The sequence below is a fragment of the Macrosteles quadrilineatus genome, unplaced genomic scaffold (genome assembly GCF_028750875.1).
Source record: "Macrosteles quadrilineatus isolate MER2022 unplaced genomic scaffold, UCM_ALF_1.0 Scaffold_3__2_contigs__length_128488019, whole genome shotgun sequence".
Lineage (NCBI taxonomy): Eukaryota > Metazoa > Arthropoda > Insecta > Hemiptera > Cicadellidae > Macrosteles > Macrosteles quadrilineatus.
In genome coordinates, this window is record NW_026542596.1 from 115,063,834 (window position 1) to 115,088,541 (window position 24,708).

The 24,708-nt window shown below is 32.5% G+C and overlaps 1 protein-coding gene across 9 annotated transcripts in view; it reads left to right on the forward strand.

Moving 5' to 3' along the window:
• Window positions 1-24,708, forward strand: part of LOC128988457 (disks large 1 tumor suppressor protein-like) — a 1,201,819-nt gene that overhangs the window by 731,486 nt on the left and 445,625 nt on the right. For 2 of the 9 annotated variants that reach the window (XM_054409762.1, XM_054409763.1), the window contains exon 2: window positions 5,280-5,334. The exons of 6 other annotated variants lie outside the window; for them this stretch is intronic. In XM_054409762.1, coding sequence (XP_054265737.1) covers window positions 5,296-5,334 — 39 coding nt within the window. In that variant the 5' untranslated portion in view covers window positions 5,280-5,295. Of the gene's footprint in view, window positions 1-2,720; window positions 2,859-5,279; window positions 5,335-24,708 lie in introns of those variants that run through there. One more of the 9 variants, XM_054409757.1, reaches the window with a different exon arrangement.

Here is a 24,708-nt window from a genome sequence, read left to right on the forward strand (position 1 = left end):
TTTCGCGCGCATACGACCTTGTCTGCATGTTACGCGCTCACTATTTCGTGCCTTCACGTTGCAAATCTGGAGTGAGACAAAGTAACATTGTCTCACTGATGAGCGAATTGGCCACTTTGCTTTCTCAAATCAGTGAGAGAACATGTACATTGTTAGGTAACTGTAGGAAAAGGAAATTCCCTACTTGAGTTTTATTTGCCTTGAAGGATTTTTGGGAAAGTAAAATATTCGTTTTTAAATAACTAATTACTGAAACAATCCCAAATTTCCTCTGATATGTTGTTAGACAAGTTTGCAATATACAGCATAGCAAATGCAAATTTTTCTGTTGTGTACTAGGCCTAGTACTATATATTTTATTCAAACTACATAGAAAATACAGCTACACATACTACACAGCTGTGTTTACGTTATAGCGTAAGTATTTCATAATAGTCTAATCGTAAATAATAAAATGTAAATAAATAGCATATAACATGGAATCAGCGAGCAGGAAATTATAATGGCTTTTATAATAATAATGTAAGTTGGGGGCCAAAGCGATGGCCTTTGTGACAACCTTACCTCAATAGTAATGTTTTGTAAAATAATTGAGATGTTTATTTCTGACTTCAAAATTAGGCTACAGCAAAGTATTTATTTTAAAAACCTTTCATATACATACTATGCACGTACTTACAGAGAAATATAAGCAATGAAACAAACATTTTAATTTTTACCTTGATCGTGATTCCAGTAGCAATAATGAATGCTAATAACGGAGCGTACGGATTATCTAAAAAGCTTTTAGCCTGATGACCTTTTCAAGTGAGAATTGTGGATTAAAATGAGCCTGCAAATGTGGGTAAATCCTTAAAATTAAAGAATAAACTACAGCCCTCACGTTTTAGAATATCCTTCTTTATGTTTTGAGTAGTATTTTATTATAATAAAATCATACTGTATTATTACTAAAAGTATACAAGAATATTTGAAATTTTAAATCCTTCGGATTGATACAGTTCCTGATTAAATTAAATAATCCAATTTGATAAAAAAAAACATCAACATTCTTTGACTGTGACTTGATAAAAAGGTTAGTTAGTTTTACTCTATATAATACAATTTCTTTATTATTTACGCCATTGTTGTATACCTACTTGAGAACCATACTTCTCTCTATACTTTAAACAACAATAAAAGATTAACTTGCTACAGTACACTGTCCATAAACAAATACAATGGCAATCTAAAATGTTGAAGCTACAATTAAAAGATTTTAACTTTTAAACTGTTCAGACAGCTCAGGAAAATAAATCAATACATTTACGTCGCCTGTCGCCTCGACCTACGACAATTCTCCTTGTATTGGACAAAGTTGGCTGTTCACTAGATCATTCTAGCGGTGAAACACTGAACTGGTGTGATCAATACATGGCCGTTGTAGTTGACGTAGTTGCCGCTAGAATGTGCAAGTGTTCATTTATTCTACCTGAATATTGCAGGTGTCATGATCATTGTTTTATTTAGGTTTAATATAGTTCCAAGGCCTAGGATAGAGATAAAATTAAAATCGGAGTTCATTCTCTGTAGTGCTAAATTATTTTATTTCCCCTTTAGTACCTACATGATAATTGGTTACCTCATGGTATAACAAACAGTTAGTCACTAAAGACGAATTAATGTTATTTTATTTTGTTGCTTTAATAAAATGACGAGGATTCAATGACATTCGAGTAGCTAAGAAACCTAGTACTGTATTTAGAGATCTTCAGCAAACCTCCTACTCGAGATACCAGTATACAACTGTGCGTCCACACATTTTAACTAAAAATAAATTTAATGTTTATAAAATTTAGTGTTTTTTGCCCTGTTAAAAAGATTATTGGATATTTTCCTTCACATTATTATTGTTTTTTCTGCCTATAGCTTAACAGAGTTTATTTGTTCATTAAAGATTAAGGGGCTTTATTGAAATACCAAACAACCGGATACTCTTTCAATATCAATGATCGCGTCAAAATAAGCTGTACAAAATTTTTTGTTCTTTTTATGGTACAAGATTATATTTTATTTATGTTTACTAGAAAATGCCACGTACTCTTTGCATGTGTACATCATATTAGGAAATATATATATTCTTCATAGCTTGTGGGGATTTTATGTTTATACATAAAATTATAACTTCTAAAAGTCCATGATATGACTCTTTTTTGATAAACTAGTAGACATATCTCTAAAATAAGTTGTCATTACGCAATATTTGAACGAACATAAAGTGTAGTACGACTGGATTGAAAAGTTTTTTTTTCTATTACATTTAAAAAGATAATGTGAATGTTTCGTTGCTTAACCTGCAAAGTAATACACATGAACACTCTTTTTGCTTTGTGAAATGCTATTTTTACTTCCAATAGCTTTGCTTACTGCAACATCACTCATTGTAAATACACATTCCCTTCACACAACCCTGCATATAAGTGGACAATTTTCTTTATAGTCTGTGTAAAGCGTGAATACTTTTGACGTTTGAATGAACTGTCCACACATTGGCACTTTGATTGTGGTTGTTTGAATCCTATCTCACTTTCAACCCTTTCTCCTTGAATTCCCCCAAAACTTTTTTACTGCTTACAAATTTTCACCTTCACTACTTACACCTAAGTTTTCCTAGCCTGTGTTTAATTTCCCTACTTTGTGCTCAGTTATAAGTGAGTGTGACTTTTGCCTGGTGCTGTTTCGACAAGAGACCCGATATGCCCCCCGACATGTGCTCGTTTTGTCCACTCAAAAAACAACCTGGGACCAAGAAGTTGGTGAGATTCCACTCTTTGGTTGACACTTTTTCACTCTCTGAATACAACTCTACAGCTCACAGGGTAAGCGGGTTTTGAATTCTATGATACACATTGACAATGGGGTACAAACATGAAATAAATTTAATACATGTGTAGTTTAGAATATATTAAGACTAACCAACACAAGTAGACTTGTCATCCCATTGTAAATTTTGAAGCACGTTTTTGTGTCTAGGTCATGTACGGTGACACTGGGCGCTAGTGTCGACAAAATTTTGTTTCTATTATTTTAGGGTTAATTTCTTGATTTGTGCTTTACTGTTTGGTTATATAACTAGGAGACAAGTTATTGTTTATGATTAGATCGTATTATTTGGTTAAACAAGGTTTTAAATTACTGTAATAACTGGAAACAAATTGTCAACAAAACACAACCTCTACATAAACCGTAGAGGACTAACAATAAAATTGTCTTCAGCTGATGTATAAGGATGAGAAATTTACTTGGGGAGTATAAGTTAGCCTGATTGTAAATTTTAATCGTTATGTTTTTTTTTTTTAGATTTGTTTTTTTTTTGTGTTATTAGACTCTTTTATTTTATCAATCCTAATAACTGTATTGCATTTATAGATCAAAACCGAGTAAATTAGTAAATTAGTGGTTAAAGTAGCAAAAATGTGGACGGAAAACACATATAAATACACCACGATAAAATAAATACAAAAATTAAATATTTTTCATTTAAATGAATATTAAAAATACTACTCATTAATACTGTTCATTAGAACTTAATTATTGAGATAAAATGTGGAACGAGTTTTAATATAAGAATTACTCTTATTTATCTGTTAAATAAACAATAATCTTATAACGCAGTTTTTATCTTCGGTTTTCTTGTACTTATTCTATTCTATACTGATCTTTGCTTTGTTTTACGTTACTTTATTACAAACATATAAAATGATAGCAATAATGTTTAAGAGGTGTTTATTAGAAAATCTGTCTCATATCTTTGTATTTTGAATTGGTTTTATTTACTCTCCAATACAGATTATCGTCAACAGTACATAAAACGTTAACAACAGTTACATACAGTAAAAGGTAAACGCATTTATTAAAACGCACGTATTAGGTTCTAATATTTTTGTAATCTGAATGGGTTTAGCTGTCACTTTATCTACAGATTTTACTGTTAATGTGGCATTTTCAGGGTCACGACAACTTAGGTTTACAGACAGTTTACTGTTTTTAACCAAGCAATACCAAAATTAACTAAACGCATGCTGCTACAACTAATTTAAAAAAATTAAAAGTTCATTTAATGTTCCTACGTATTCATCGACGCAAAAATAACTCAAGTATGAAAAAAGAAAAACATCCCCAAAGTGATTCTCTTAAAACTAGAATTAAAATATTATTATGCAGAGCAATACAACTTCTTCAGTAGTGTATTTCAAATCATTGGATATTACGAAGGCGAATCTCGATAGTTTTCAGTAATGAGTCGTTTCATTCTAAGTCAGTTACTCTTTACATCTGACTTGGAAATCTTTTGAGAATAGGCGTAGTGCATATAAGTATATTAACTATATAAACCCTTAATTGGATCTATTCAGCTAAAAAAATATAAGCCGGACATTGATGCAAATTTTTACCACACAAAATTTAATCGAATCCCTCACAACCGTATATAATCATTTTGCACATCTACCAGTAAAATAAAAAGATTAAATCTTCCTCTAAAAGTAAACTGCTTTTCATTTCCGAAACCAAGTCGAGGGAGCCGTTAGAAGTTGATAGAAATCGACTTTCAAAGACATAGCAAGCATTCTCTTTCTTAAGTATTGAAAACGTGACGTGGTTTTTTACACAAGATATTCCTATTACCAATTACAAAAAGCCAAATATAATATATATAATTACATTGAGCTATTCTACAAAACAAACGAAATCTTCGGTCGCAAAAAGATAACACTTTGTCATTCACATAACCAACTGGCATGGCTGTATTTACCGTCAAGACATTGTAAAATCACAAGTAGTGTTTAGTGGCGTCAAACAAATAACAAAACTTCGTGAAAAAGGAAAGTAACTTACATTTATTCAAATTTACTTACCTCATTCCACGGAAATACTAAAAGTTACTTGCTAATTTAAATGTTTTTGCCATTCATGTTTGGATACTTCAACATGAAAATTATTTGTTTTTTTAATAATAATACCCTCTTGGACCAGATCTAACGATGGAGCTTTAGACTGTTAAAATTACATAACTCCAGTAGAAATCTTATAAAACTGAGGATTGAAGTTGGTGACCAAAATGTGTATACGGTAAAGACAAAAGCAGCACCAAATTAAATAACAACGAAAAACCTTAAAATACTAAAATAAGTAAGCCTATACGATACCTTGTTGCTGTAGGTTGTGTCTTCTGTAACCTAAAGGTTTTCACGAGTTAGATAACATTAGTAATCCTTACTAATTGAAACATTCTTTTCCAGGTTTGTACCTATACCTATGGCGATTAAGACGATAGTACTTGCAGTTTTGGTTAAGGTAAGAATTCTTGCTTTTTAAATAATTGAGTAAGGCTTCCATGTACAACGATTAGACGATTGAAACTAAAAAAACAGAACCTAATATTGTTCTGTTCAATATGTAATTGTTGAATGTTTATTGTGTGTTTTTGTGATAGTTTTCATTTTGTCAAGGAAGTCAGAATAACCTCGGGTTTTTATAGGGTGGACTATGCAATAGTAGTTACTGCTTAAATGGTTTTTTTCTACTGAATTATAATATATCATTTTATTATTAACTTTGGAAATATAAGTAAACAATTATGCAATTTCAAACTTTGGAAATTTGTTCAAATGTTGTTATTTAAACTTACAGCGTTAGCCTTTTAAAGTTTACATTAAAACTAAATCGAATATAACTGTACAACCGTATGAATTTAGCTCAATATAAAAAAATCACAAACGAAGTTAAATAAATGTATTGGAGTTAATGGTAAAACTAGAAGGTCAAGTAAAAATACATAACTGATTAAGTTTGAATACTAAAAAAATAACTGATAATGTATTCATCTAAATTCAGATTTAGCACAACTACCTTATACAATATGATTGGAAAATAAAATATTTGTTTACTTTCATGGTACATAATTTCCTGCAATTAAAAAAATATTTAATTTGTACGAACGATTTAATCGTTACAATTTATTTGTTTGAAAAACAGTTATGATATCAACCTGCTACGCATTGATACCAATGTATTTAATTATTTGTAACAATCTAATTTGCAATGCATAAATGCCATGTAAATTGCATTTCATCATTCTATATTGGTTTCCAAATTATAAACATTCCTTTGAATCTGTGAATAAATTCCTCGCTAACCTTATTTGCATTGTATTAAATTCCACACGAATTGAAATACATATTAATTCCTTCTTGATTTGAAATTCATAATTAATTTACAACCAGTTGGTGTTAAGTTCAAAAAATGGAAAATCTTACTAATATTATAAATGAGAAAGTTTGTGTGTTTGTTTGTTTGAAGTTCAATCACGCATTAACTACTGGACGGATTGGTCTGAAATTTGGCATGATTATAGCTAACATTCCCGATTAACATATAGGCATATTCTTATCTCAAAAATCCTTTCGGGTATTCCCTGTAGAATTCTGTAAAACAAGGAAATATTTAGATAATGTTATTTGCAGCTTAATCATTGAGAGATAAATTTAATCATGGTCTATTTCAATAAAATTGTTTTTACCGCTACTGTATAGTTGGGATGTCTACTTTAATATCCCATATTACTTTATTGCAACTAACTAAAATAACCTATGTAAGACCATTTTATTTAATTTAGTGGCAATATGTCAACTAGAAAACGACTAAGTACGAGGTAAAACGGTATCTACTTAATTTAAACTGCAGAGGAAAGCGATGTATCCAACTTATTAGACAATAACTGTCTTCTTTCTTGTTTTAATTAGTTTTACCTCTTTTAATTAATTTCGTAATTTACGAAAAATTTAGTTTCACCTGGCTTTTCCATATATTTGTCCATTTATAATTATTTACTTAAGATAATACCAAATGTATATAAAAATACGCTCAAAAGTAATCAATGTGGCGTTTTAAGCTTACCTTAACAAATTTGGAAGCCCATAGCTTCATGTTTGTTTTTTGCGTTATTTAACGAAGAATTTTAAACTGATTTAAGCAAAAAAATCTTCTTTAATTACCTTGACATTCTTTTATGCACTCAGTACTTTTATCTACTTGCGTGGTCCCATGAGGTGTACAAAATGCTTAATCCTTATGTTGTGCTTATTCCTAACTTTTTAAGATCCGTGCTCAGTGGCACTTACATATCAGGCAGTCAAATATTTATATTTTAAGTTTTAGAAGTAGACCTAAGTTAATTATGTAACGCTACAGGTAACAGCAGGAGTGACAATTTTAGTAACGGCCTGCTAAAAGACTGAACTCTTCATTTAATATATAGAAAAGATAAGTTTTTGTGTACACTAAACACAAATACTGGACAAAGTGGTCAGTTAATTTCCGAATTCCCTTATGTTTTGATAATTGTTTACTTTTGGAGAAATAAATTCATTAATCCTATTTAATTCTCTCGGCACCACTTGGCTTGATTTGAAGTAAATATGTAACATATTTTTTACTAAACAAACTAGTCTTACTCTTCTCCTTTTCGTACGGATGTACTTTTCATAATTATATGTTTTATTCAAAGATCCAATGATATACTAAATTCAATTTATTTTTGAGACCTAAAATAATTATAAGAAAGCTAAATCAAGTACACTAATCCTTCAAACAAATTGTAACCACACCATATATTAAAAGTATACATAATCTGTAAAAGAGTTTAAGTTTTTTTATTTGAATAATTCTCTCAAATGTTGCTCTCGACCAAACGCAATAACGTATTTTTAGCGCAATTAATATTTTGTTAGTTAAAAAGTCAATCCAAACAAAAGTTTGAAACTGCGTAACGACTGCATGAATATTCATACAGTGTTGTTTGTTTCATTAAAAGTAAGCTAATGCATGTTAAATAGTCCTGGTAACTTTTCGATTTTCATTACTAAAACTCCCATCGGCTAAAATTATACATAATTGTTAACAGTTGTGCAGAGTTGAGAGAAAATTTATCCTACTGATGTAACAGCTCGTGCTTTAACTCGTATTAAATATCGGCTCTAATAATTATTTTACATGAAGATAACTAAATAAAATGGTTTACAATATTGAAATTCAACCAACAAACCATGCCTAGATGCTAGTAGTTGGTAATATCATAGACTAAAGGAAACAAAAGTGAACTAAGGACTAAGGAAAGTTTTAAACTTTTGTTTCCTTAGTCTATGGTAATATTTAGGAACCAATTTCACAAATTTACAGAAAGATTGAATTTTTTTTGTTCATACCAATGGTGTCTCCATATTAGTATTTTCTTCAGATTTACAATTCCTTTCAAGCTTTCAATACTTTATTTTGTATATTTTTAAGGAAAAATATCTCCACAAAATGCGGCATCTGTAAAAAGTATTTTTTACTCCCCCTTAACCTTTTTTAGTCTTTTTTTATTTCGAAATGTGACTAACGTCATTTTAACACGTTTACAGTCTTATCAACGTAAGAAAACTGCCACAAAATCAGTAATGAGGACTTGTTTAACTGTAATCATTTTGGAATAACGTATAATATCAGTGCGAATTTCTGTGATGAAAAGTGAAAGAAAACTCAGTTTTTAAAAGGCAAAACTTTTTAATATGTAACGATGTATTTTCATGTTTTTGGTGGTTAAACAATAGCATTCCTTCCAAATTTGCAGATTCGTTACAGCTTCTTTTAATTCTATCGAAATATAAAACCTAACTTATTCAACCTAATTTTATCTTCCAACAAAACGTAATTTAATCTAATCAATTTTCATACTATTTTTATATCATCATTCAACAGTTTAACATACATTTTTAGGATGTATAACTGTTAAAAAAACTAAATGAGGAGGAATTAAATTGTTTTTCAAATAACGTTATATTATATTACGGCTCTACTGGAAAACAATGTGCTTAATAATGTGCTTAATTAATATAATTACTGAATAATACATATCATAGAGTAATAAAATTCAGTATTATTGGCTGATGGGAGTTATTCACCAACAATAGTCATAAAGACAGAAAGAATGACGTAGGGGAACCGAAAATGTGGAAATATTTATGGCCTTATCATATTTCACCAGTCAAGCAATTTCTGCCAATGAATATCAATAAGGCCATCGCGATTCTAAAGTCAATTGGTTGTTATATCCCGGTTAGAATAATAACAAGTCAAAAAATTATATCGGCGAATAAACTTCCATAATGTAATTTAATTTTATAATCTGAATATCATTGAATAAATCACAATTATATCCCTACGAAGTTGAGCTTGAAATAAGTTAGCAAATCTTGAAATAATGATTTTATTTTAGCCATTCTCTTTGAACAAAACATTTATTTTAGATTGAATACTTTGAATCAAAGATTGGAATATAGTTAATCCGTAAGAAGTTTTAATGAATTAAGATGCCATATATTTTCACACAAATGTACTTGATTGATCGCTACAAAAGAGCACTATTTCTAAATATACAGGGTGGCTAAAAAGTAACTTGCATACCTTAACTTGAGAACTATTTGAGATATTTTAAAATCGGTCTGGGGCAACCTTCATAGTTAGGGGGACTAAAATAACTACTGTTAACTTATAAAAATCTAACCTTAGGTGTAGTATTTTTTTATTATACTCATTTATTGATAACGCTATCTTTCTATATTTACTTCACCTCTAACAATGACTGAAACATATCTAAAATACATATTGAACTAATAAGAGGTAAATTATACATTTCATGTAGTTTTCTTTTATTATCCATAGATACAATGATGTTTTGTATTACAAATAACCCATATCGTCAGTTTCAATATACAAATTCAGGGTATTTTCACGTGCCCAACGGAATTTAAGTTTTGGCAGAATTTGAACACGGGCCTTCTTTAACGGTTTCCTGACCGATTTTTTATTGCGTAATTATATTTATGTATGCTGGTGAAATCACTTATCTCATTATTAAATGTTATAATACATCGGTGAAAGATTTCTACGATTTATATCAGTCGATGTAAGCAAGTGTGTCCTTTACGAAAATTAATTTACAGATATAGGAACTCTTTATAGCATCTTAACCTATTGTTTGAGAAAGCTCAAATTTTATTTTTTTAACATACTGTACGTAAATTTAAAAATATACAGAGAGGTATAAAAGTTCTTAACGCGATAAAATTTATTATGTTACCAACCATTATGAGTCGAGTGCAATAATAACCAAAAGCAAATAAAAAAATCAGCTAATAGATATACAACTAGCTAATAACCTCTTAAAGTTCACAGTTATGTACAAAAAAGGAGGGTTATTATTGCCAGCCAACTTTAACTCTATATACCTTTGAAGCCGTATGTAAGTTAATTATAATTTCATTATCATTGAAGATTTACAATATTTATATTCCGTTTGTTAACCCCATGTCAATACACACGCAAAGTACATCCATAGTTAGACCAATGTAATATAACCAAGTTGAACCACAGTTTACTTTATCAATATCTCCCACTTTATCAATTATCTCGTTCGATTATTCACCTATGGTCTATCCTGTGGTTAGAACTCATCAAAATACCTTGCAATATCGATTTTAACTTCGTATGTATACTATATAACGTATTAGACTAAAAGTACGTACAAATAAACTCTTGCAACATTTATGTGCAGCTAGTCTACATATAACATCCAATGTATGTTTGTTTGTTTGTCCTTTATGAACTCCAAAACCGCTCGACAGATTGTAATGAAACTTTCAGGTATTATTAAGCATTATTCAAGGGTGGTTTGTGTGAAGTTTGGTGCAAATCCGTCTAAAGGGCTCCGCCCCAGTGGCTCTGGAGTTTCCCATGTTAACCTTATGAGTATTCATATTTAAATAAAATTAAAGAATCTTAACAGCTGGTTGAATTAAAGAGTTTGATACTGTGATGGTCAATAGCATTACAAATTTAATAGGTTTACCAACAGGGTGCAGCACTATTATTTTTTATCACAATAGCTAATTTACAACCAAAAGGTGAGTGAACGTAGCGAACGAACCAGGACGTGATTGAGCCATGCGAACGAGCTCATCTTGAAAATGACGAGCATTTTTTGACAGAAAACGACATTAGGACAGGACAACGTCTGTCGGGCCAGCTAGTCTTGAAATAATAATAACTAAAAAACTAATATTGCTTAACGATGTTGCAAAGTAAACAGTGACATTTTGTAACATATATTTTTGCACTTAAATGCTGACTTACAAGTTAATACGTATGATGGTAAGTGATGATCAATTTCGATTGGGAACTCGAGTCATCATCAGACCCAATATGCGAATCTTCGAAAATGCGTATTTACCGTCTTGTAAGTAACCGTATTAGTGTAAATATAAATGTTACAAGTTGTTTGACGTATTTTATGTACTTTCAGTAAACTTAAAAATACATTTTGACTATTTTATGTAATCTAGAGGTTATAGAGTAAATACATGTCTACGACAATTTTTTCGCGTAATAAAAATTTGGAATTGGCGTGATACTTCAAGTCAGCATTATATTTGAGATTTTGTATGCTATCATGACGAATCGGTTGTTTGGGGTCTACCTAAGCTAAAGGGCAACTTAATTTTAAATACCCACAAAAAAGAAAATTTAACCTTAATATTATTCCATTCTAACATTTCTGTCAAAATAAACGCAACGCAATATTTTTATGATACGACGGGATACAAAAATGCTTCATAGATATTTGTTTTATCAATTTCCTCTCTTCAGAAACTCTTTTGTTATTTTTACTTCGTGATACAATCATTATTGTTTGAGTGACTCTTGCAATATTGTTTCCTTCATGCAAACGATTTTTTTGTAAGGTACCAAATTTTAAGGGGGGTAAAAACGTACTACGAATAAATTAACACCAGAACTTACCCGATTTTTAACCACAATAGCCTACTCCGAGGCCTATGTGTTGGCCATAGCTTGGGCTATGGGCCAAAGAACGTGGGCCTATTTTTATTCACAGTGAAGTACACAAACACATCCACAACTACATATTTATTCATAATAGCACTTCGTTTCACATAATAAAGTTAAACCGACCGATTTTACAGATATTCAACGCCGCCGACGACATAACCCCAAACTGGTGTTTATTTGTTGCAGACGAAACTAGACCAGCTCAACAAGTGAATTCGATCAGCTGTTATCTAGTAGTACTAAAGTTCGCCGCTTGAGCGCGTAAGCCTCGAGCGGGCAGGAACGAGGAACGAAGGATTTTACTCAAAGACATGATTATTCGTTCGTACGCCGTCTTCGAAGTAACTTCGTCGTTACAAGACTACTTACGCATTCCCGCGATCGCCGATATTACGAAGGTTAGCTATTCTAATAGTTAGACCATTTCTACGTTTAACGCACGCATTCTCGTTTTACGACTATTTTCGTTCCAAAATTCGATATTAAATAACTAAATTTTAATAACTTAGTTTCCGCTAACTCGAGTCTTGACCCGCCAGTTCCTGCTTGCCAGTGACTAGCGGTGATTATCGTTTGGTTTGATTTAAACCAATTAGTTTCAAAATTACGATTTCTACGAATGATTATTACGTACGTTTATTCTAATTAGTTCGCCGTTTTAATGCCCCGAGACTTGTCGTCTGCGTTTTAAACCCCGTCTTTGGCGGGCGAGAGAACCTAGTCTTGGGAGTAGGCTGATTTGAACAATCAAACAGTCACGAATATTAATATTAAATCTATTTTAAATCATCCCACGATAAATTCTCCATTCGATTATATTAATTAGGCCCGACGACTCTGTAGGAATTGCTTTTTACCTTTTATTCGATATTGTATTATTTACCAACGTCCTTAGCCAGATAGTTTACAGTTTAATACGAGTATTTATATCACACTGGCTTAAGATTGAATACTCGTCGGCCCTACAGAGTCATTCCAAAGGTTAGGCAAAATTTAACAAAACACTTTAACGAAGGTAAGGATGATATATAGCTCCAACTGAGCGTCTGCAGGATTTCCTGAACGTTTCCTGAGCTCTGAGCCTTCGATTAAATTTTAAATAAATTGATCAGTCAAAGCCGTGACAACTTCGTATCGACCCCTGGATTTTTCCCGGCTCCTTCTGAGCACTCCGGGGAAGAAATTTGAGTGTGGCCAGTTCTAGGGTAGGCCTAGCCTGTCTTTGGTGAATACTAGTTTATTCCCCCCCTAGAATTTTGCGTCACATTTTTATCATTTTATGTTTTCAATTACTCAGTTAAGTGTTAATTTGAATTAAATACTTTTTAATATGGTCACTTAAGATAAATACTGTTAGGGTAAATTATTTGTTATCGTGTTTGTTTATTTTTTAGGTTTCCTCCAATAAATCAGCCATAAATGTTAGGATTTTCGTTTGTTTACTATATCGTTCTAAATTTAATTATCTTGTTCATTCTTAAAAGTATATCGATTATATAAGTAGTTCTACTATAGTATCTTTAGGTAACTTAAGGTTTTCTTGGTTTTTATTGTCCCAAGACATCCATACATTCATTTTTTAATATTGTGTGAGCAAACAACTAAAGCTAAGTGCCAGCATATCGTTTTACTGAATTTCGAACGTCAAATTGAGTTTGGCGATTGCTTGGTTTTGAACCCGTGTCATGTAAGATGTCAGGTACTTTGTTCTAACCGCTTGACCAGCCGAGCTCCATAACCATGCAACTAATCTTTGCTCAACCGTAAAGACATTCCCATGCAAAAGTTCATACATTTCAAATCGAAATGTATAAATTTATCAACATTGATTGGTTAATTGAGCCACAAAAAAGTATGTTTGTTTTAAAATGGTGATTCTATCTGCTTTCTTATTTTTAACAGTCAATTATTAGGACAGTTTTGTAGCCTGAGTTTCTTTTGGAGCTTATTGATTGTGAAGTACGAGAAACAAGGAGGAAAATTCAATAGAAGTTCTGGTACGAGTATGAGTGGATCATTTCATTTTTTGTAGTTTTTTATTTCTTAAAACATATCTTAGATTACCTATTTATATGGATTGTCTCATGAAAAAGCCAATTATAGAATTTATATGTTATACGAATTTCAATGCTTTTCCTAAAACAACGGCATCTTATTGGGGGTCCACTATGACCATAATCCACCAAACACCCTTTTTGGTGGATTATTTATCATCATTTTTCACATGGTATTTTCATACAGTATCTTAAAGCTATTTTTTACAAGAATTCGTTTCATAGTTTTCCACCAAAAATAATCGACGACTTTAATCTAATATTAGTTTAAGTTATTAAATAAACTGTTACATGTTCAATATCTTTTGATTTTTTAGATACCAACCGGTTTCATGATGACGCGACGGTCATAAGATTAGGTCTAACCTTGTAGAGCGATTCACACACACAAAAACACTTGAAATAACTCTTTTTTGTGTTCGATACAATTAAAATGTATTCGGAACACAAACACATTATATTTACAAAGTATTTACAGTAAGTTTTACTCATATTCGAGTTATTTATGTACTCTATAATATTCATCCATTAGATATTGAATTTAACAGGATCAAATTCGCAGTGTGTGAGAAGTATGGTTATTATCTATGAAGGTTAATACGTGATAATGGGCTTACACTAATGCAATAATAACCAGTTCAATCCGATACACACAGCAAGCAGATTATTGAGTAAAAAACGACCTAGCTAATGTAAAATACTTTTGTTTGAAGGGAACCAGTGTGTGTGTTTTAGGGAAGAAATCTTCTCGTTGTTCTAACTCGTTCATCCTTGTGAAATAGTTGTGGATTTTTCTGTTAGTTTTTGTAGCTTAAAAGCTTATTTTCTTATCAAGTAACCTATGTTAGTGATATAAATCCTTTATGTAACTTTTGAAATAAAAAGCAGAATGGAATATTAAATATTAAAGTGTTCAAACCTGATAAAGAATTACAACTTTATTTTAAATACACACTATTTCAACACATGATTAAAATACTTGAAATGCAATTATTAGAAAATAAATTATATCAATAAATTCGGTAATGAAATACCTTACAATAAAATATTATTTGTTATTTGTAAATACAGGGTGTTTACTAACTCCCTGGAAAGACTTTGTGTGTTTGTTCTTTAGAACCTGGTTTTATGTCGGTATGTGATTTTTCCAAATAAATATATAGGTTGTACACCTTTGAACCCCTAAAGCGAATGACTTAGTTTAAAGACATCCAATTTAGGGGTTCAAAAGTTAAAGATACATTTGTGTTAATCACATACACACCGACAGAAAACCAGAAATTTTCGATCTATGTTTATGAATGTTTTTAATTTTTGGCCTAAGGAACAAACATACAAAATTTTTCCACGTGGTTGTACATAGGCCCTACGCCCTGTATTTTCAGGTTTGATGTATTATTTGAAATTTGGTTAATATTAGACATGAAACGCATCCTAATTAATTGTCCACGACACAATCTAATAGAATATCATCATTATCATTATAGTACCAATTCAATAACATAACCAATAACATCACATCAATAACATCACATAACATCAATAACATCACACTAAGAAGGATATTATTTTGAGATAAACTGCATGAAAAAAATATAATCTGATAGTTTTAGATTTTACAATACTGTTTTCATTGGTATTTGAATTATAAATTTGACTTAGAGGTAATAAAATCGAATGACTAGCTTGATAGCGGCGCTACTACTGTATCAATGTTAATGACTGATACTGTATACAATGGACACCCTATCGGAGCTACATGAACCCTCTATTGTAGTAATGAACCATTGTTGTTCGGATCAATATGACTTACTAAACTACGGTATGGATTTTCCCTAACAATATAACTCTTTATCTTTTCTATTAGAAATTCTTAATGTGTGATCCATCTGTGTTCAACATTTTTGTTGTTGTAATTTTTACAACTTTTGTTGGGCTTACTGAAAATAATTAATCTTACTGTTTTCCACTACATTGAATTTTAATATCAAAAAGTGCGCGACCTGGAAATTTGCTCATGTAATTTGTTCGTCCGTAAAAGTTTTTTTTTTAAGTGCAAGTGATTATAAGTTGAAGCTGTCTAACTCCTAAAGTTAGATAGGCCAACATCTTCACTTAGAACTGAAGTCTGAGACGCTGAACACTAAACTACCAATAACCACTTATACAATTAACATAAGTATTATTCCTGTCCAAATCCAGGTATAACTCAATTTAACCTTAAACTCCTCAAGGTTAACGAACATCAACATCCCCTTGCCGATATAAAAGACCAATGAAGAGCGACTGTTAGCTATGACTATAGAGTCAGTTTCAGCTGTGGATTGACTGAGAATTCCTAAACAAAAATATATTAGCTGATTCGGCGTCCATTAATGTGTTTACGATGGACCAAAACCAGTTTAGGAATTCTAGGATTTGCGTCAGAAGGATTATTTGTCAGCTAGTTATTTTTCAGCTACTGAGCAATGGACATTTCTGAACTAAGTTAGTGGACACAAGGCATGCTAACATTAAATAACAAGTTTAAACTCCCCTTACCCTTTTTGAGCTTTCTGAAAGTATGTCTATTGGGTGACAGAAAATTAAAAACTCGTAAATAGAAACCTTTAAAGATGGTAAAGGAAATAGAGATCTCAGAATGTTTGTTGTACAAGAAATGTTTTTTACTAGAGAAAATGGCGCTCGCTATATTCACCAATCCTAATTCATTGAATTTCTTCAAGATAAGGTAAATGGAAACCTAGACGTGATTGCTAAGACTATGCTCTTCCTGTTACATTAATTATTTGAGGATTGATTGCCAGGTAACGGTGCTTGCTCAGGTGCTCAGTAAAGGTTTGCGATAGTTCATCCCTTAACGATCTTAAAAATACTAGATGAATATTATATTTTATTGCTGAAAAAGAAAGTGTGTTTTTCAAGAATTTTGCTAGGAACATTTGTGATGTTGTACTGAACATAGGAAAACCACATATTATTTCATGTGAGGTAAAACCACATGCTCACTAAGAGGTCGATTAGAAAAATAAGTAGAAGAAATGAAAAGTAGCTTAAGGAATGATGCTAGAGAATTGAAAATTTCCCACCCCCAAAATAACACCTTGAAAAAGCATAGTATCTTATAACATCAGCAGTCTTCCATAAATGCCACTTTCTATTTGGAATTATGATGAAGTATTTGATGTCAATGAAACTGTGAAATAAACAGTGCCCTTTGAATGTATAAAAGGAAAGTACTAGTATGTAAAAAAGATAGTGCAATTTTTATATGAATTAAAAAGAAATGTGTTTGGTGAAAAATTTAGGCACGGATGAAAACTTAAATTAATAAAATCCAAAGATTTATAACATATATAATATTAACTGAATATAATTGGACACACAACATGTTCCGTCACGTCCAGACTTGTAGTACTGCAGCCGTTCTTTGATGTCGGATTACACGAGAACCCTTTTATCCGACCTTTAACTGTAAAACAAAGCCTGCGCCATTAAACTCTACGACGGATTGTAATTCAACATCACGTCACATTGTCGCTTGTACAGCAATACCTCAGTCAAAGTGGACTGATTTTAATGTGGCAGAGAGGGAGCTCTTAAATCCGGTTTATCTGATTCTGCTATATCAGTTGCTTTGTAATGTAATCGTTGTGATCATTGATTATACGAATTGTGGATATTTATATGCATGCACTATGGATGCGATACTCCCTGGTGTGGATTAACGTCGGCACGAGTAAGTACTACAACTATCCGCAGTACTATCCTGAAAATTAGACCAATTTGTATATACCAAGGCAAAAATGTGGTTCAGATTCCACTATAAACTGTAGGTTCCTTAGTTGCCATTAGCTGTATGGGCTAATAATTAACAGCTGTGTCTAAGGAATCAGCCTATGGATGTCAGCCTTAGTCACTAACAAGACTACAAGATCGCGCCACTCATCCTACACTCATCTCCATTCATACTTATTATAAAATACCCCCACCGCAGCAAACCTGCAGACTAAGCGAATTTCCATTTGACTGATTGGATTTACACTGAAATGTCTACTTAAAAATATAACATTTATTCTTGATTTAAATAGAATTAGTTTAACAAGTACTTAGGTTTGCTGCATCAGGGAGGGTAAAACTGTTTTTTTTTTTTTTTTTTTTTTGTAAAATGTGAATTGTTAGTAAGAAATAAAAACATTTTCCAAATTTGATCAAAATATGTTCACAAACAAGCAAACTACAACAGTTTACTTATTCTCCATGAGAATAACATGGGAATTTTTAATTTACAATTTTTTGGAATTTTCTCCGTAACCATTAGGCGCATAATAACGCTTAAATATACTAAATTATTTGTTTTTTGAAGCTCTACAAAACGGTTTGGAAAGAAATTGCTAAATTTTATGTTTTTTGGGTCAAAAATGGGAAACACCTATTTTTACCCCATAAAACCCCTTGTAAACCCCCGTTCCCATAGTCCGATCATGCTGGATCGCGAACTCGTTCGAATAAACGTACGTTTACACGTTTGTACCAAATTTCATCAAATTCGGATCATTTTTGCTCGAGTTATCGTGCTGACGGACACATATATATATAAATATATAAATATATATATATATATATATGAATTTGAACGGATGGTGTTTTTGGCCTCTAGGGACCTCAAAACGAAAAAAAAATCGGTCCCGCGTCCAGTTCTTACCATGAGTACTACGGTAATAGCTTATTCCCTATATGGGAAATTCGCTAAAAGAGGTGGTTGCTGTATGTGTGTATGTGTGTATGGGAAAAGTAAACTCGAAAAATACTGGTCGGATTGGGCTGAAATTTGGCATGATGATAGCTCACATTCCCGATTAACATATAGGCATATTCTTATTTCAAAAATCCTTTCGGGCTCCGCCCCAGTGGCTCTGGAGTTTCCCATGTTAACCTTATGAGAAATGGAATTATTGAATCTTAACAGCTGTTTCAATTAAACAAGTTGGTTCTGTTCTATGATGTTCAATAGCATTAAAGTTACAAGGATTACCAACAGGGTGCAGCACTATTATTTCTTTTACATTTATGACAACAGCTAATTTGCAACCAAAAGGTGAGTGAGCGTAGCGAACGAACTTCACCCTGGAGGCGAGTTAGCGTAGCGAACGAGCTAACCTGAAGGCAAGTGAGCGCAGCGAACGAGCTCCAACCTAAAGGTGAGTGAGCGTAGCGAACGAGCTCCAACCTAAAGGTGAGTGAGCGTAGCGAACAAACTTCAACCAGGACGTGATTGAGCCATGCGAACGAGATAATCTTGAAAATTAAGAAGTTAAACGGGGCAAAGCCCGCGGGTTACAGCTATTCATACTTAAAATTCCTACTTTCTATGGTCACCATTTCATTGAAGAGTATTAAAGTATTAAAGGTTTCGATTGCAAAAGACTTTTAGCGAATTTCCCATATAGGGAATAAGCTATTACCGTAGTACTCATGGTAAGACCTGGACCCGAGACCGATTTTTTTTTCGTTTTGAGGTCCCTAGAGGCCCAAAACACCATCCGTTCAAATTCATATATATATATATATATATATATATATATATATATATATATATATATATATATATACACGGCCGCGCCCGGGAAGCCAGTCACATAAAATATACACTGGAAGTCAGTCAGTTGCACCCCCCAATATATTTCAAGACTATGATATATATATAATATATGTTGGTAAATATCTTAAGCCTAGACATATCTGAACGTATATATCTCTTTTTTTCTTAAAAATACTAAAATATAATTACGTAAAAAATGCTATGCTAATGCAGTCACCAACGCATTTGCATGGGAAAGCCAGTCACGTAAAATTTGTGCTGCTAAGCCAGTCACTATATATTTTACCGCATACCACTGGAATCCAGTCACTGAAAATCCACCCGGGTATCCCGTCACTTCAGTCACTTTCACCCCTGCCCTTCTACTTTGTGATATTTATTTGTTCTACAAGCTTGAAAATCCGCACCTCAAACAAATGGATTATGCTTCAGGCATTGAGCACTCTCATAACCCATCTTTCGCACTTCATTTTAATTAGTTGTCTTCCAGATTACTTAACAATTACTATTCTACAGATTAAATAGCCTACCTAAATGTCAATGTAATCTTTGGTCGTCTTAATAGTCGTCCTGGCAACTGTGGATACAAATATGTACCGTACTAATTCGCAAGCGTAAGGTGGGAAGTTATTCCTTTATAGTCGCACAATTAGGCCTATTGTTGAGTCCTTGGAGGCAAGCGGCCATCTTGGATGATTTCAAAAAGCTGCAAAATTTACCGTCCAAAAATATTTTTCAAACACCAAAGTGTTTATAATTTAAATAGCTAGTAATACTGTGGGATTAGAAATGTTCTTTGTAGTTTTGAATTATTCTCCAAGGGAGTCCATAAAATAAGTTAACGGTCACGGTCATCTTGGAAAAAGGCCAACTAATACGAAAACAATATCCTGTGTTGCGCGGGCCGTAGCACACAAATAGTTTTCCCGCCTCAAACAATCAAAGGCGTGTGGAACAAGGCAAAATTCTTGTCTCTTTTGTGGCGAGAGGTAGGGGCGAGCCTAACGGGTTCCATTGATGGGCTACCCGGCTACCGACCGACCTGGGGTAGCGACTAGCGAGCCAGTGGATGGTTAAAGGTTCTGCCGGTTATTTCCATCTTATTGCTGGTTCTCGAGCTTTTTGAGCTCGTTGTACAGTGAAATATTACTTCCCTATTTTATATAGCCACAATCAAAGCAATTTTTACAAGAAAGAATGAAGATATAGACTCAGTGATGTGTGGTTACTTAATTAAATCATGTTCCTTGATTGTTTACCCTTTTGTAAGAACCAATAATCAATCAACTTATATTTCTTTATTTTTCGATTTATTATCTATATCAATTCAAGAGGTAGCCCTGTATCTGGTTAACAAATATACCGATTACATTTAACGTGTTTTCTTTGAGTTACGCCCCATGGGATTCCAAAGTTTTACAATGTTACTTGAATGTTATAGATTTGGAGCTTATGAAATTTGGAGGTTATGAACCGCTCTGTTTATTTAATATTTAAACGTTGGAGTTTGTGAAACTTGGACATTGTGAACTAGTGATTATTTGAATGTTATAGTTTTGGAGCTTATGAAATTTGGACATTATGAAACGCGCTGTTCATTTAATATTTTAAGCGTTGGAGTTTGTGAAATTTGGAGTTTATGAAACGCTCCCGTTTTGTCTGTACATTGCTCAGAATCATCAACTTTTAGATTATTTTTACGTTTTAAACATTCAAGAATCCGAAAAAAGTTTCATCTCAATTCCGTTATTATCTCAATCATCAATTATTATCTCAATTCCGTTGTTGTCTATCTTCCGTCTGTCACGGTCCAAAGGCCATTTTACGCGGCCTTCTCCTGAAAACGAGAGTACCTATCAAGATCCTCGAATCATTTTAATGTATCCACTGAATTGGCGAAAGTGTCTTTAGCTATTAAAATATGGCCTCGCTACTTTGTAAAAAAAACTTACGGACGTTTGAAACCCAATTTTGTGCGATTTTTGTCAAGTTTTCTCACAATGTTTATCACATAATCATCATATGAAATAGCGAACAGCTGTTCGGATCAAGATTATTTTTCTCTAGCTGTCACTGATATGTTTACATTGAATATTGTTTACAAATACCGCAATCATTTCAGATCAAGTTTCAAAAGCAAATCCAAACCAAGTTGGATTAAAACCGTTTTTCCTTACATGACGGATTTAATTAATCGCAAGTGCAATAATGTGTAGGGTAACCGTAAATGAAAATAGAGCTTCTTTGTGTATAGAATTTCTATCGAGTTTTGGGTTTATAACCGGGGAAAAGACTTTGACTCAGTGTTCTATATGCCTGGGAAACTTACATTTTTTACATAAGCGTTACCAATAGCTTACATATAAGGTTTCAACTCGTTGACGGCACTTCAATGGTGGTTGTGTAAAGTGTTTAGAGACAACTACAGTGGGTGATTGTTACGGATTATGCTCAAATCGTATTTCTAATGTGTCTTCTCAACGCTATGTGCTGCTCGCTGGACCATACGTCCAACAGACCAATTATCAATCTCTTGGGTTCGTAGGCTTAAACAATTATTCATAAGTTGGTAGCGCATATAACTCAGTGTTCCGTACGGACAGGCCAAGAGCACCTTTGATAGTGAAATTTCCAACCTGAATTTTTAATGGCGAGGTTGAGGTATAGTATTTTAACTATATATCGTTTGGTTAGTTAGGTAAGGTTAACCTAACCTAACTAACCAAACGATATATGGAATTAAACAATCGAATAATCAATATTACTAATTTAGTTGTTTGTGCCAACAGATATGGAAGTGTACCCCTCATAGATCTATTACGCATTTTTTTTTACTTGAAACTGTCAGATACTGTATTTGTTTGTATATAATAGTTTGGCTAGCATATCTGAAAATATGCAAACCAATAGTTTTTCTTTATTTAGGAAGGTTTCAACTGACCACTAGAGGATCCCCGTGCGTAGAACGGGCACACAATAGTAATTAATATTTAATTAATACATCTTATCTTACTAATATTATAAATGTGAAAGTTTGTATGTTTGTTTGTTTGTTTGAAGTTCAATCACGCATTAACTACTGGCACAAAAGATATACTGTTTTTAATTTATAAATAATTTGTCATATTGTGCGAATCTTGGTGATTTCAATTTGGTGATTTGCTTTTTTCTGCTGTTTAGGTGCAGTGGTAGAACATTATTATGGATATGGTAGATGTTTTATACTATATTATACCGTAAATTAAAGAAACGACACGACGAGTGTCGTTGTCAATAATGTCGTCTGATTCTGACTGATGTCAGATGTTACACTGAATCGGTCACAGGGATAATAATTAGTTGTAACCTACCACTAGCTTACCTAACTAAGTTTGAGTGTTGCTATTTGCAGTGTGGGATGATTGCACTGGACAGTTTAGCTATCTATTTCAGAAAAATAAAGTTTAAAATAAATCAAATTCTAGGATCTGTTCTTAAGTTGTGGCCGTTTTGAGATGGATGCTTTCACAGTTCAGTTTAGCCTAGCCTGAACAACTGGATTAGTAGCTTGACTTAGTGGTTCATCCATGTTTAGTTTATAAACACTAATCAATGCCTAATCTAGATTATAGGTGCCTTATTCTAGGCCTACTCTGTTTTAAAACTAATATACATAGGCATAAGCTTTATTTTTTGTATTAAATACTGGGTGCATCATTAAGGTAACTCCGTTAGGTTGCTTTTTATAAATAAATAATTTCATAAATCACTGATACCCTATATCATCTAAGTGTGCTCAGTACATAATGACACTCTCTCAAAAAAGTACTAATCCTAACCCAAAAAAAATATAGATAGGTAGCTTTAGGCCTACAGAGGATGAGTGTTTATATTTATATCACTTATATTTATATATCTGTGGTTAGGTTTTGGTTATGTTTGCATTAAGATGGCTATAAGCTTAGGAAATAAACTCCCAATTAACTTATAGTGCAGCCTAGCCCTAATTTGTCAGTGTCAATGAAATAGTGCAATATCAAGGACAACCAAACTTGGATATACAACCATGTTTATACCTAAGGTTCCTTTTTGGTACTCACCAACAAGGATCAACCGTAATTATTTTCAGTCAGAAAGTGTCCTGAGTTTCCAGAAAATTGTAACTTATTACATTTTAAAAATTGAGGGTAAATTAAACGTTTCGGTTCTGGTTTTGGAGCGAGTCCAAGTTCTTGCAGTGACTAATACTTCAAAGGAAGGAAGGTGGGAAGATTTTCATACTACTAATAGCCTTCTTTGAATTCAGCGTGAAAAATACTGGGTAATTTCTATAGTTTCGGCCATTTTGGGGAACCAAACAAATTTTTAAAAACTCTTCTATCTCATCATTTCAGTACACTATGATATTATTATTTGAATAGAAGTTAAATGTCAAGAAAAAAAAATACCGCAAATTATTATTTTTGGGATAGCATTACATTGACCAAGGAATACTCTCAAAGTGTAAAGTTTCCCGAACAAAGCTCGGTCCCCAGCTACTTGTCAAACAAAGCAATAATGTACGTTATTTCATAAAATTTGTACCTGAGAAATGTACGAATGGAAAATGCATTTCTCGTAAGTGTGAGCGAATCTTAAAATGATAGAATTTGTAATGATACGATCTTAAAACGAGCAATTCAGTATTCTTATTCAAAACACCAAACACCCGCCACTGGATCAAAATATGCCCGCACAGCGCAATCCGGCACGGTGGGAAGCCCCTCTCGTACAATTTAAATTACGTACATAAGCAAAAAAAAAAAATATGATTTAGAACATTTCGCTTTTTGTATACAGAATCCACTGTTTTTAAACTAACCTGACCAAAAAATTAAATAAAGTAGTAGCCGACAAAAAAAGTTCCGTGGAAATTTGCTATGTCACGTTTCATAAAACATGAAAAATAATCGACTTTATTTGAATATTTAAAATGAAAAGTACCGGGGGACCGAGCCGTGGCTCAGTATGTATATTTCGATTGTAAAAGCAATATAAAGGAAACTCGTGTTTTCTGTATAACAAATTTCGGCTTTTATTGTTTAAGTTTCAGTGGAATTTTAATTTACTATGATGTAACTTTAAATGGACAATGCAAAACATTAATTT